This window comes from Chaetodon trifascialis, chromosome 13, assembly GCF_039877785.1.
Source record: "Chaetodon trifascialis isolate fChaTrf1 chromosome 13, fChaTrf1.hap1, whole genome shotgun sequence".
Classification (NCBI taxonomy): domain Eukaryota; kingdom Metazoa; phylum Chordata; class Actinopteri; order Chaetodontiformes; family Chaetodontidae; genus Chaetodon; species Chaetodon trifascialis.
This window is the reverse complement of record NC_092068.1, coordinates 17,084,936-17,096,952: the sequence shown is the minus strand read 5'-3', so window position 1 is coordinate 17,096,952 and position 12,017 is coordinate 17,084,936. Positions and strand designations below refer to the sequence as shown.

Genomic DNA, 12,017 nt, shown 5'->3' with positions numbered 1-12,017 from the left:
GAAGAAACATGAAGAAGAGAAGTTACTTACTCTTTGAACCTGGTGGTTTAGATTCAGAGGAAAGCAGGAAGAGAGAGAGACATGGGACAAAAAAGATGAGTAACATGACAAAATTTGGCAAGACTGTAACAGTAAGGTGTTGAATATTGGGAAGTCTTTTTAAAACACAGCCACATGGAGCATTATTCATGCTATCCTTACTCAGCAGAAGATCTTTATATACTATGTTTAGCAGAAGAAACATGAAAAAACTTTTGCTGTTTTCTCCAATTTCTATGCAAAGCACTCAAGCCTCCAGCAGTGACTGCAGGGCTACATGCAAGGAGCCATGGCTTTTTTCTTAAGTGAATCTTCTATGCTTCATGCCACCATTACTTATTCACAACAAAATTCAATTATTCCACAAGAATACACAGATTCCTGCTTCAAATATCATATTCATTCCCAAATTTAGGCAACAGTGAATTATGTTGATGCACAGAAAAGAGAAAATGATTCCCTGAATCATTGCATTTCACCAAAGTAATGTCGCCACCAACAAAGCGCCATCTGCTGTGACAGTTTGTGTGTGAGGTCTAATGTCACCATCAGCAGATTTCCGTTGTGTGTTTGGTCTCTGCATTTGCGAAAGGACAACCACTCCGCCCATCTGCCGTGGATAAACATTTGCCAAACATCACCGTTTACGGAACGCTTGCAGCATACCAACGACGAGAGGGTATAAGAACCTGACTCCTGCCAAGCAAGAGTTCAATTACCTCAACAATCTGAACAATGCTTTAAACAAAAAAAACATCATATTTTGGTGAAGTGCTCAGTGTGTGCGTGAAAGAGAGAGCAAGCCAGACAGAGAGAGCGCTGTTTACTGTGTGTGTCAGGCAGAGATGATTAAGTAGCGTGAAGACGCACTGTGACGGTCACAATTGGCTGTAGATATTTGTCACAAATGAGTGTTAATTAATCCGCTTTCACAGAGCATGAGCAGGGAGATTAGCCCAGCAGAGTGCGCAGTCAGCATGTCTGATGAGAGAGAGAGAAAGAGATAGAGAGAAAGGGAGGGAGAAAGAGAGGCCCATAGAAAAAGACAGCAGCCAAGCAAGAAGTGCTCTTGCTTTATCTTTAATACTTGACAAATATAATTTTTAGCAATGCTGTTCGCGGTTTTGCTGGCCGCAGGCTGCAGGGTGCAGGATGGGAAAAATGGTTTACATTCAAACAATAAATATCTGATTTATCTGTGAGGAAAAACCCTTTAGCTAAAAAGTGGGAGACAAAGATAATGCTCTGCTTAATTAAAATATATTTCCTTCTTAATTTCCTGACAACCAGTTAAACATGATTAATTGATTGCAGCAGGCGGTGATTATTACTGAGGCGAGAGGACTCACTGTTTGTAGGTGACCATGACGATAAGGATGGCAGGGATGCAGCAGAGGATGATGATGATGGCCAGGGCCAGGAGAGCTCCCTCTGTATAGCCCACGGCCTGCGCCGCCTTCTTCACGCTGGCCACAATGTCCGGAGAGCGGATCTCGAGGATGCGGCCGCCTTCGCCCAGGTACGGCTGGAACTCCTTGTTGATTTCCAGCACATTCCCATCGAGAAATCTGTTGTTTATATCACATAATGAGAGCAGGAAAATGGGTTTTCCAGCAGCACTGTGGCTGAGTTAGTAATGTGTCTTGCAAACTCTTGAATGTCATTTAAGTGGCTATAATCCTTATTTTTAGAACAATGAATCAAACATAGACAATGTCAAAGGCATCAATCGTATCACACGAATTATCACCTGAATCTGCCACTCCCCTCAGCTTTTCAGAGCTTTACAACAAGTATAAGTTCATTGTTTAGTTGTCCAGCCTGCTACTTTACTGTTTTGCTTCACTCTCACCGCTCTCATAGCGTCATTTTTGGCCACAGCAAGTAGCTGTTTTCAGCCCAAAGATACAGTTAGCAATTAGGTGGTAAACATAGTGCAACATTTAGCCGCTAAAGAGCAAGATGTTTCCCTCAGGAGTTGGTTAGAGACCAAAAGCAGAGCTAAAAAAAAGGAAATGTTTTATTTAGAAACACCGGAAACACTCAAGATGAATGACAATGTTGATCTGGAACTCCTGGATGTGCTTGCAAACAACTTCAACTTATCATTTAAAAAGGTGATGTTATGTGAATGACGTGTGTTTACAACTTGTTTCAACTGCCAAAAAAAAGGAAAAGAAAAAAAAAATCAGTGACTGCAGATTTAAGTGTCTCATTTATTGAGAGACAATATTACTTCAGGATCAGAGGCATCTGGTAATTTACATCACCGCATTATGAAAGATGTGAAAGTGATTGGGGATCTGCGTCCGCCTCATTGAAACGTATCTCTTAAGTGCAAGTGATATGTCAAAAGGAGTACTCAAAAATTAAATACTTAATGGAATCTTTCTATGATAGTGTTTTCGCATCTACAGTGTTTCAATCGCAAACCTGTGGCAGAATTCGCATCAGTGTTGTAGTAAAATGAACATGCATACAAGCAGTGCGCCCACTGTTGTTCCAGTGTTATTATGTAACAACAACTAGAAAGGCTTTCAAAAATTCAGCATCACAAGAGTGAGCACACTGCCAGATCCAATTACTGTCAATTTTTTTTCTATAGGTGAAATAAATGAGTGGAGATGAAGGTTATTAAATGGCTTCTCTGGCAATCTGTCCTCTAGAGAGCTCAAATGGTAGCTGTAGTCAAGGTGCAATAAGGACACTCGCATGCAAGAATCTACTCACTGTTGTCTTTCTCTTTCTCCCTCTGTAACCTAACAGCAGATATATTACATGCAATTACCCCACAACACTGTCAGACATGGACTGCATACATAAAAAGCTTTTCTCCTCTAAACTAAACGATATTTCTGACAGTATCTGTATCTAAGGAAGCAGATTCATATTAACGCAGGGATGTGGCAAGCCTCTTTTCAAATTAGCTTGACTCTTTCAAAAGCCGCCACTTGTGATAACAGCGATAGTCAATAGTTGTGGTTACAAAACGCTGTTTTTACAACACAAGTGCTATCTTTCCCATGCCGCCAGCCTCAACCCCCCACTTTAAAAGGCCAGCTGAGGCTCTCATCTGATGGTCAAGGACACTGAGATAATGTCTATAGATTAATTCAGACCATACACAAAGCACCTCTAAATGTCATCTGAGCAGAGCATTTCCAGATGAACTGAAATGGTCACAATCTCATTCCAAAGAAAAGTGCGGCGTTTCTTCGCAGCCACACACAGAGCAGAATTGGCAGTAACCGCGGATGAGGAGAAATAAAGACAGAAGATGGTGTCACATAGCTCAAGTTGAGATTAGCAGGAGAGCAAATTGGTAGAGGGTGAAGGGGACGACTCTTTTGATTGGTGACTCTCATGCTCTGATGGAGTTGCCTTTTTAAGATTGGTGTCTGATCGATTTGACAGAAGGGCTGAGAAACCTAAGAAAGGTGAGGACAAGATTGTCCTCAGGTGCCCAGCAAAGGCCATAGTCTTTTTTCTTCTGATGGTATGTGAAAGCTACTTGTGAAAGCACTTTTTCTGAGTTGTTTTAATAGCATGCGCGCACGGCCTCTCAGTGGTCAAACTGCGTAGCACCCAGAAATCTCTACGTGTCCCCAATGATATGTATTGCAGACGTACCTCCAGGCTCTTTGAACAGCCTCTGAGCCTGTGGCATCACAGGTTGATGGACTGATTGAAATACTCCCCGCTTCACTCTCATGTTATCACTCCCTAACCTCACCCACTCCCATATATCTGCCCCTTTTCTATGACATATGCACCTGCAGGACAACCAAAGTCTTGTAAAGAAAGTGAATGTAATGAAAAAATGGAGGCAGGAGCGAGAAAGAGACATTTGCTGATTGCACAGAAAGAGGCTAAAGAGACTGCGGGGAAAACATGCAGCACAGAAAGAACATTAGGACATCAATTTAAACCAAATGATGGACCGTACTTCCTGTAATAAAATTCACCCACTCACTTGAAGAGCTCCTTGGGCGAAATGGCCCTGTTGGTGAGCGGGTCAATGGCGTACACCATCAGGTCCGACTTACTGTAGTCCTCTAGTTCATAGCCATCGCCATGACGACGTGGCCCAATGGACTCTACTATCACCTTGGCACCTGGAATCTGGTCTTGGACGTGGCGCTCCAGAATACTGAATCAAACACAGAAACATAAGTCAAACTTATACAAAGAAAGCAAAGCAGGCATGAATACTAAAAAGCAGTTAATGTCTAGCCAAAATCCAGGTTCACGTTAGTTCAAATCACTTCTGCCCAAAGCAATATGAGAGCCACCAATCTTAAGTACTCCACTCTGGCAATGATTGTCCCATCGGGCAGCAGTTTTCTTCTCCACACCGGGCTCTTGGCAAAGCAAGGCTCTGATAATCCTTTTCAGGCAGAGAGAAATCCACACCTCAAATTACAGCCAATAAAGGCAACCCTTGCCGTCTGCCTTTGCCAAAGTGGATAAGCAGTTTGAGCGCGCAGGTAAAAAGGCCCTGGATCATCACCAACACTTTGAAAAATTGCAGACCTCTCGGAGGACATTACTGCAGGGAGCTTAACATGACTAATGTGTGTGTTTTTCAGCCTAAAGAGTAGTGTCACTTGTGTGGAAGAGACAGCAAGCTCTGGAAAAACAAACATTAATGACCATTTGCCTTTCAGATTGACTAATTAGACTAAACGCTGCCCCAAGAGCTTCAGCAAGATGTTTCATGAATCTCTATCATTAATTAACTGGGAGTAGAAAAACAGACTACATGGGATGGACTCAATGGTCACATTGGCTAATCCATGACCTTAATTGATCAGTCAATGGTTACTGAACAACAAAACTGAAACAAACGTTTGATGTAACATTTCATTTTCATTAGTCTGTGTTTATTGTCGTTAGTTGTTTGGCACTGCTGAATCACACGTCACTCCAGTCCTTCAGAAATCATTTTCTTTGCAAATGAAGGTGCCACCTTGAACCAAGTTCACCTCATATCACAGTGGACAAAGCACTGTGCAAAAATATGAAATTAATGCTGCAGTGTCAATTCTACCTGAAATCAATCAACACAAGGAATATTAGAAGGCAGGGAAATGTACTGTAACATAATGTGCTGCATGGACGAGAGTGGAGGAAGAGATGCGGTGACGGACATCTGTTCAAAGATGAATATTTTATGTCCATTTTCCTTATTACCCAGTAGTTTGCTTTATAAAATATTAACACAAATGTTTACTCTTAGCATTATGCAAACAGAGATATTGGTTTCTTGTTATTTAAAATGGTGATCTGGTTTCATATTTCCTACCTAATGAGCTGCTCCTTGTTCTCCTCCACTAAAGTGGGTGGGACAGTGGACACAACAACTTGCATGTCCAAAGCGTTGACCACAGAAACCTGAGAGAGAGTAGGAGATTCCTTGTCACATAGAGGAATCACATACAATCATACATTTGACATGATGAAATTTGCTCTGTGCACTTTAACCCATCGCTTCAGGAGCAGTGTGCAGCCACTATGCGGCGCTCAGGGACCAGAGTATAAATACCTCAGGGGCACCGACATAAGAATTGACCTAAGATACATGTTTTAATGGTGAGCCTGGAGGAAACCCATGCGAGCACGAGGAAAACATGCAAACTCTGCACAGAGAGCTTCGAGCTGTGAGGCGACAGTGTTAACCACTGAGCCACCAGCTGGGAGGAAGGGAGAGAGAGAAAGGACCAAGAGGTAAAACAGACAGCAGAAAAAACAGTTATTCACATGTGGCCTACTGTGAGTTTTTGTCGACTCATTCAAATGCTTCCTTTGGTGGACCAAATGAGACCCTCTAATTGCCTGTGTGTATTTGTGCCATGCGGCAAACTTAACAGGACCTAATTCTGATGCCGCAGTTAAGTGCATAGGCAACAGCCTCTGTGCTCTGAAGCCAAATCTCCCATGCGGCTCCTGTGAAATTAGGTTTCCCCTTGAAAATTAACGAGCACCATGGTTAAGCACTCGCTGCTCCCTCACATCCAGGCAATGTCCCAGACCCTCCTTCTGTCTCGTTAGAGGCTTGTTAGCCAGACATATTTCACTGAAACGAAAAATAAGCCTGCCCACAGTCAGGAAAGATAAGCTTTGAATTGGGGGGAAAGCTGAGCCTGATCACAGTGGGTGCATGGGGAAATTATTAGGAAAAAGAAATGCACACAGAGATGAGAGACACACAGATACATATTTAGACATACATACAGATACACACACATACACACACACTCATGTACATAATGTGCACACACTTAATACGCATATCTGAAAGAACTTTAATTGGATCATGAGGCAGTGGCAGAGGCCACATGTTGAATGTCCTGTAACTACTGTTAATAATTCAATAGATTGGCACCAAAACATTTAGTACTGAGTAAACAAAAAAGCTTCATTTAAACTCATGATGAACAAATTAGTATGAAGAAAAACAGAGCAGAGGTTTCTCCAGAATGAATAAATCTAATTTACTCTCACATATACAGTTTATGGTTGTTCATGGCAGGCACTCCCCACAGACTACGAAATTGAATTTGACATGTAAAATTGGTGGAATGACCCTTTAATAAGGGTCCGTGTATCAGTGAATTGTAGACAGGTGACATTGCAAGCCAATTCCACTCTTTAAAGCACCGCTCTCTGCAGAGATACCACGCTGTAGAAACATGCAGTCAAATCAATATGCTGCGGGTGTGCAGGTGACATGTAGGCCAAGGACATAACATGCTAACCAGCACAACCAGTACATGTGCAGTAAATATATTGATCGTTACAAACATACATATATGCTATAAAAAGCACCATACTGAATGCTCACCACCACTTCAGCACTGCTGCTGAGACCTTTTCCATAGTCGTCCGTGGCAATAACTTGAAACTTGAAGTAGGACCTGCGCATGTTTCGAAACATGATGGCCGACTTGATGACACCTGTGTACGTCTCGATGACGAAGCTGTCCTGGCCTTCTGTTGTGGGTGGGATAATCAGGCGGTACGCCATCTCACTGTAATTCCCAGTGTCCTTATCAGTGGCCTATAACACACAACGTTACAGGAGAACATCAGTGTGTCATACTTAAACAATCAGGAAAAGAGGGAATATCTATTGTCTTATGGAAAAAAATGGACTTTGTATTTAGAGATTTCAATACAGCCTGAGCCATCATCCACCAACCATTGCTTGAGCTCTTGCCCATGATGGTGGCTGTTTGGTTCCAAGCATATTACACTTCTGGCTTCTTTCCAATTAGCAATATCAGAGGAGATGCTCATCTTAGGCAGCCAATGGGAAACCTGCTGTGATGTCAGTGAATTGGGCCAGGAGAGCAATATGCTTCAAAGTCTAAACAGAAAACAGTCCATGTGTGATTCGGTGTTGATTTACCCCCAAAGCTCCCCTGTGGTGTATCAATCTTGCCGTTATTAATCACACAATTATGAGAGAACAGTCCATCAGAGCTGTCTGGTTATAAAACTAGGGGGTCCTGCTGTTTGTTTGTTCCTTGGGGGCGACATTTCCTTTAATGCATCCATGATTTGTTGCCATGGTGTCGAGTTATGATGTCAAAACCATTGATGGACAACCATTATAACCTTATGTTACCACACAGGTGGCTGGCTGGAGTGGCAACCACTGACTGTTTGGCACATTTTTATTAGCAAGTCATTGATCACAACAGACTGAAACAGGAGGTGAATGAGTGGAGCTTTTAAGTGACGTCCCCCTCGAGATATTTGCTCATAATTCTTTTCCATGCAGGTGTTTTGTAGAAATAGCTGACAAAGGCTCATAAGTTTCACATTGCTGCAGCTCTAACCACTGTTACCCACTGTAGAAGGTTCAAGAGGAGGCAAGGTTTACTGACATTTATTTAAATATTTTTAACGCTTTTAATGAATGTATGCTGAAATGCTTTTATTTCTTTAAAGTGCGATACCTCATTTGTGTTGATCTAAATGACCAGACGCCTGATCTTGAAGTAACTGTCTCTCAGAAAAGCAGACACTTAACCGGGAAATAACAGATTTTTTGGGTCTTTTGGGAAACAAGTTGTGAACACAACACTGACACATCATCACCTTTCAAGCTGATCTGACAAACTACACACATACGTTATCCTTCATTGGGAGTCATGTTTCTGTCCACCTGGTGACTGTAGATGCAATATTCCCTCTCTGTAAGCTCTTTTCTTGTTCTCTATCAACTCCTGAGGGAGATATCTGACTCTAGCTGCTAAATGCTTCACCAACTTGTCACCGACTTTGTCTTTTTGCCGTTTGGTGTTGAGCTGGGACTGTGTAGTGATCTTTTCTTCCCTGACGCAACGCTATGAGAGCAGCGAGGGTGAACCAAAACAGTAAAGTCACAGCCGGACAGCTTAACAATGAGCTGAAACTCACTATAAAGCTCAGTAAAGCTGAGGGGAGCCGCAGAGTCAATTCTCTGTAAGATCCTCACTACGAGCCTCTCACATTAGACATTGTCATTTGATACATTTTTATTATAAAAACATCAATTATAGCCACTTTAAATTGGGAAATCTATTCAATTTTAGTGCTTATTTAGATTCTTTTTTTGGGTGATTCCAGGCCAGTGCTAATACCCTTTCTTCTATGAAAACAAGAAAATGACTGGGGACCATTTAATCCTGAAAAACATCATTTCATTTATGAGATTCTGCACGAAACCACTTTATGTCTTATTTGGCAAAACCACAGAATTCTCGACCTCTGAGGCACAAGTTCTGACCGGCCACCGAGCTCACAAACAAGCATCAATTTTCTGAGTGCCTGTCTGTAGCGAGTGACACTGATAAATAGGAGCAATCTTTTTTTTCTTCAGCTATTGGCAGAAGAGGGGAGGGGGAGCAAGGTCCCAATGAAAGGGCTGCATAAATCAGCAGAGTGAGATATCCTCATTGGGTAAAGACAAATTTACTAAATATATGCACCAGCATTATATATCTAGGGCAAACCATTTGAAAGTTGTTATCGACATGGGGGGGGGGGGGGTTGGGGGGACTGAGCGAGGAAAAAATGCATGGATCCATTAATAACCCTTCAGAACACCAAAGAATAAACTTCAGGCATCTCCTTGTTGTTCGAAAAGCTTTTCATTGTGTTTAAAACAAGGGGCCAAGCAGCCAAGGAGGGAGCTGATAGAAAGTGACTGTCATTTGGCTACCCATGAATCCAATTACCTACTGATTAAAAAACAGGGTCACGAAAGTGTCACAATGAGCAGGGGGTAATCATGTAATCAGACTTTTCTTCTAAACAGCACACTTCTACCTCGTTAATGAAATATTTTTCTCTTAACTTTTCCGCTCCACTGAAACCCAACTTTAGCAGCAAGTAAGGCAAACCTGTCACTTGCTTATTAAAAACCCCTGCCAGTTACTGCTGGTGACAACGTTATGTGACTCAACTTCAGTGAAAATAGTGAAGGTCAGTAGTGTCAGAACATGGCAAATGTTGATGGTATTTCTATGGATTATCTCCAGAGAACTGGGTGCTCAGCTTCATTAAGCCAAGTACAAACGCTTGACACTAGCCATACTCCAAAGAAGTCTTGGCTCCGGGGAAATTATAGATAGAACTTGACCCATAATTCAACACTTTGGTGTCTATTCCAAGCTAAAGAAAAGGTCGCAAAGGGATTCTGAATTGGTCAACCGGCTGAAGTCGCTGCACAGTGTTCATCGATGCTTCACTATTCAGTGCCACATCTGAGCCTACACAAGATGAGCTTGACATGTTTAGAGGACTTGGGAAATAAGCATGGTGAAACAGCCTCTATTTGAAAACCATCTCCATCATTCATGAGTCCAGAGAAGGTGATTTTGCTCTGCATTCCTTGTCTGAAAGCTACAAGCTTGTACATAATTATACACTCACGCACGCACGCACGCACGCACGCACGCACGCACGCACGCGCGCACTTCAGAGGACACTACATTGACTTACATTCATTTCCTGTGAGACATACTCTGACCAAATTGTAAACCAAGTCCTCACACTAAAATTTATGGACACTCGCGTTTTGTCCCCAAAAGGAAAGCGAGTCTCCACAATGTGAGTGTGTGAACAGATTTATGTCCCAACAACGTGAGTAATACATGTTCCACTATCATAAAAAAGCCACTATCATATATTTTCAGCTAAAAGACAGAAGCAGCACATTTAATGGCATGTAACAGGTGTACCTGTTGCAAGTAAAATTGACATTTTGAGGAAGAACATAGATGTTATAACATTAATAGTGTGTGCATCCTATTTATTTTAGCCACTTCCAGTTTCCTGGTATTGTGCATGATGATATACTGGTTCCTGATCCACTGTTAATGTCATTGATTAAACCTGTGCTCAAAATGCCTGCTGTGAAAAAGGTCTATCAGGGCCAGTTTCCTTTTACAGAACGACTAATGTGAGATTGAGCTACACTAATCTCTACTCTACCTTTAAGGATCAAAGCCCAAAATCAGTCAACCAGTTGCATGCGACGATGTGGGATCATGGATGAGAGAATATAAAAATATCAACAACTTGAGCCGATATTGTGTGTCACTCTGAATTCAGGACCCTTGAATTTTGGCGAAATGTATTCTAATTCATTTGTTTGTTGTCCCTCAAACCCCAATATTATCTTGTCATGTTCAGGTGAGTTTGTGTACGCCTCAAGGATAAAAATTAGATTATTACTATTTAATTAATCGCGATTGGTTAATTTCTAGCCTGTAATTTGCAGCGTTATCGCAACACCCTCTATCACAACAGCTTTGAAGACTAAACTCTGGCTGGAATTTCATTTTATAATGGAAAACAAAGGCCTTTTTTTTTTTTAATTACTTTTACTCTCTTTTTTACCAAATGTCTGTGTGTCGAACGGTCTGCCAATCAATTAGTGTGCCTCGAACGAATGGTGAAAATAGTTTTTCCCAATGTTTGAAGGTATAAGAATTTCAATAATACAAAAATAGCACATGGCATGTCACACGATTAGATATAGAAGATCCACCCACCCACACACGCAGTGACTAGAGATCCAATGCAGACAGTGTTCGTCGGTGTCTGACTGAACCTCTTAGAATTAAAATACAGAGCACACAAGCATTGGCCATGCAGTGAGCATCTGTCACAGTTTACCGTCTTTTATTTAAGTTTAATGTACATGTAATGATGTGCTATTGAGTGTTCAGTGGTGTTAAGTGCTCAAACAATGCCAATACTACCCTTTTCTGCAGGTGTTAATGTGTGCAGGCAATTATACTACCTTGAAATCTCCCATAACGTCTGCATCTCCTCACATGCATTCGTCTGTCTTGTAAATATATGCTAATCCCACGTTTAGAGTTGTGAAATGATGTAAAGCATTATCCACATAGCTTTACAAAGTCCTTCAGGAATGATTCTGTGTCTTGCGAATGTATTTTTTTTATTCAAGTTATAAAGATTAAAGAGAAGATTAAAGATAAGCTCATTTCCTGCAGTTAAAGCAACCCCAGAGTTTTATTTGAGACCATCAATAAGATGACTATAATCCCAGACAGCCCCTGGTATTCCTGTCTTTTGACTTATACAGCAACAAATTTCTTGTCTATTATATTAATAAGGAGGAGGATTAGTGACAGCTCCATCCTCCGTATCATTAGATGATTTCAGCTGATTTTTTTCAACATGGAACGTCTGAAATTCCTTTTATGAATCTCTCTTCATGACCTTCGTACTCCTCCACTTGCCTGCTGGATATTACTCCCACTTCTTTTCTTAAACATTCTCTCGACACCATTGGAATGTGGCCAATGTCCATTACACTGTAAAGAGCTCCCATGATTCTGGCCAGGTCCCAGTTTAATTTAAAACGACTACAGTTCCTCCCAGTGACGTTTCCTTTCACCTCCAAGTATTTGACAGGATATTAGCAAAACCCATAATATGCTGTTGGTCTGTGT

General features: G+C 41.6%; 1 protein-coding gene across 2 annotated transcripts in view; it reads right to left on the bottom strand.

The window, feature by feature from the left end:
• LOC139340921 (protocadherin-15-like) overlaps positions 1-12,017 on the bottom strand; it is a 189,849-nt gene that overhangs the window by 16,025 nt on the left and 161,807 nt on the right. The window contains exons 29-33 of one of the 2 annotated variants that reach the window (XM_070977057.1): positions 6,884-7,099; positions 5,345-5,433; positions 4,013-4,189; positions 1,389-1,607; positions 31-39 (exon numbers count right to left, since the gene is read on the bottom strand). In XM_070977057.1, coding sequence (XP_070833158.1) covers positions 31-39; positions 1,389-1,607; positions 4,013-4,189; positions 5,345-5,433; positions 6,884-7,099 — 710 coding nt within the window. Of the gene's footprint in view, positions 1-30; positions 40-1,381; positions 1,608-4,012; positions 4,190-5,344; positions 5,434-6,883; positions 7,100-12,017 lie in introns of both variants that reach the window. The other variant, XR_011602971.1, reaches the window with a different exon arrangement.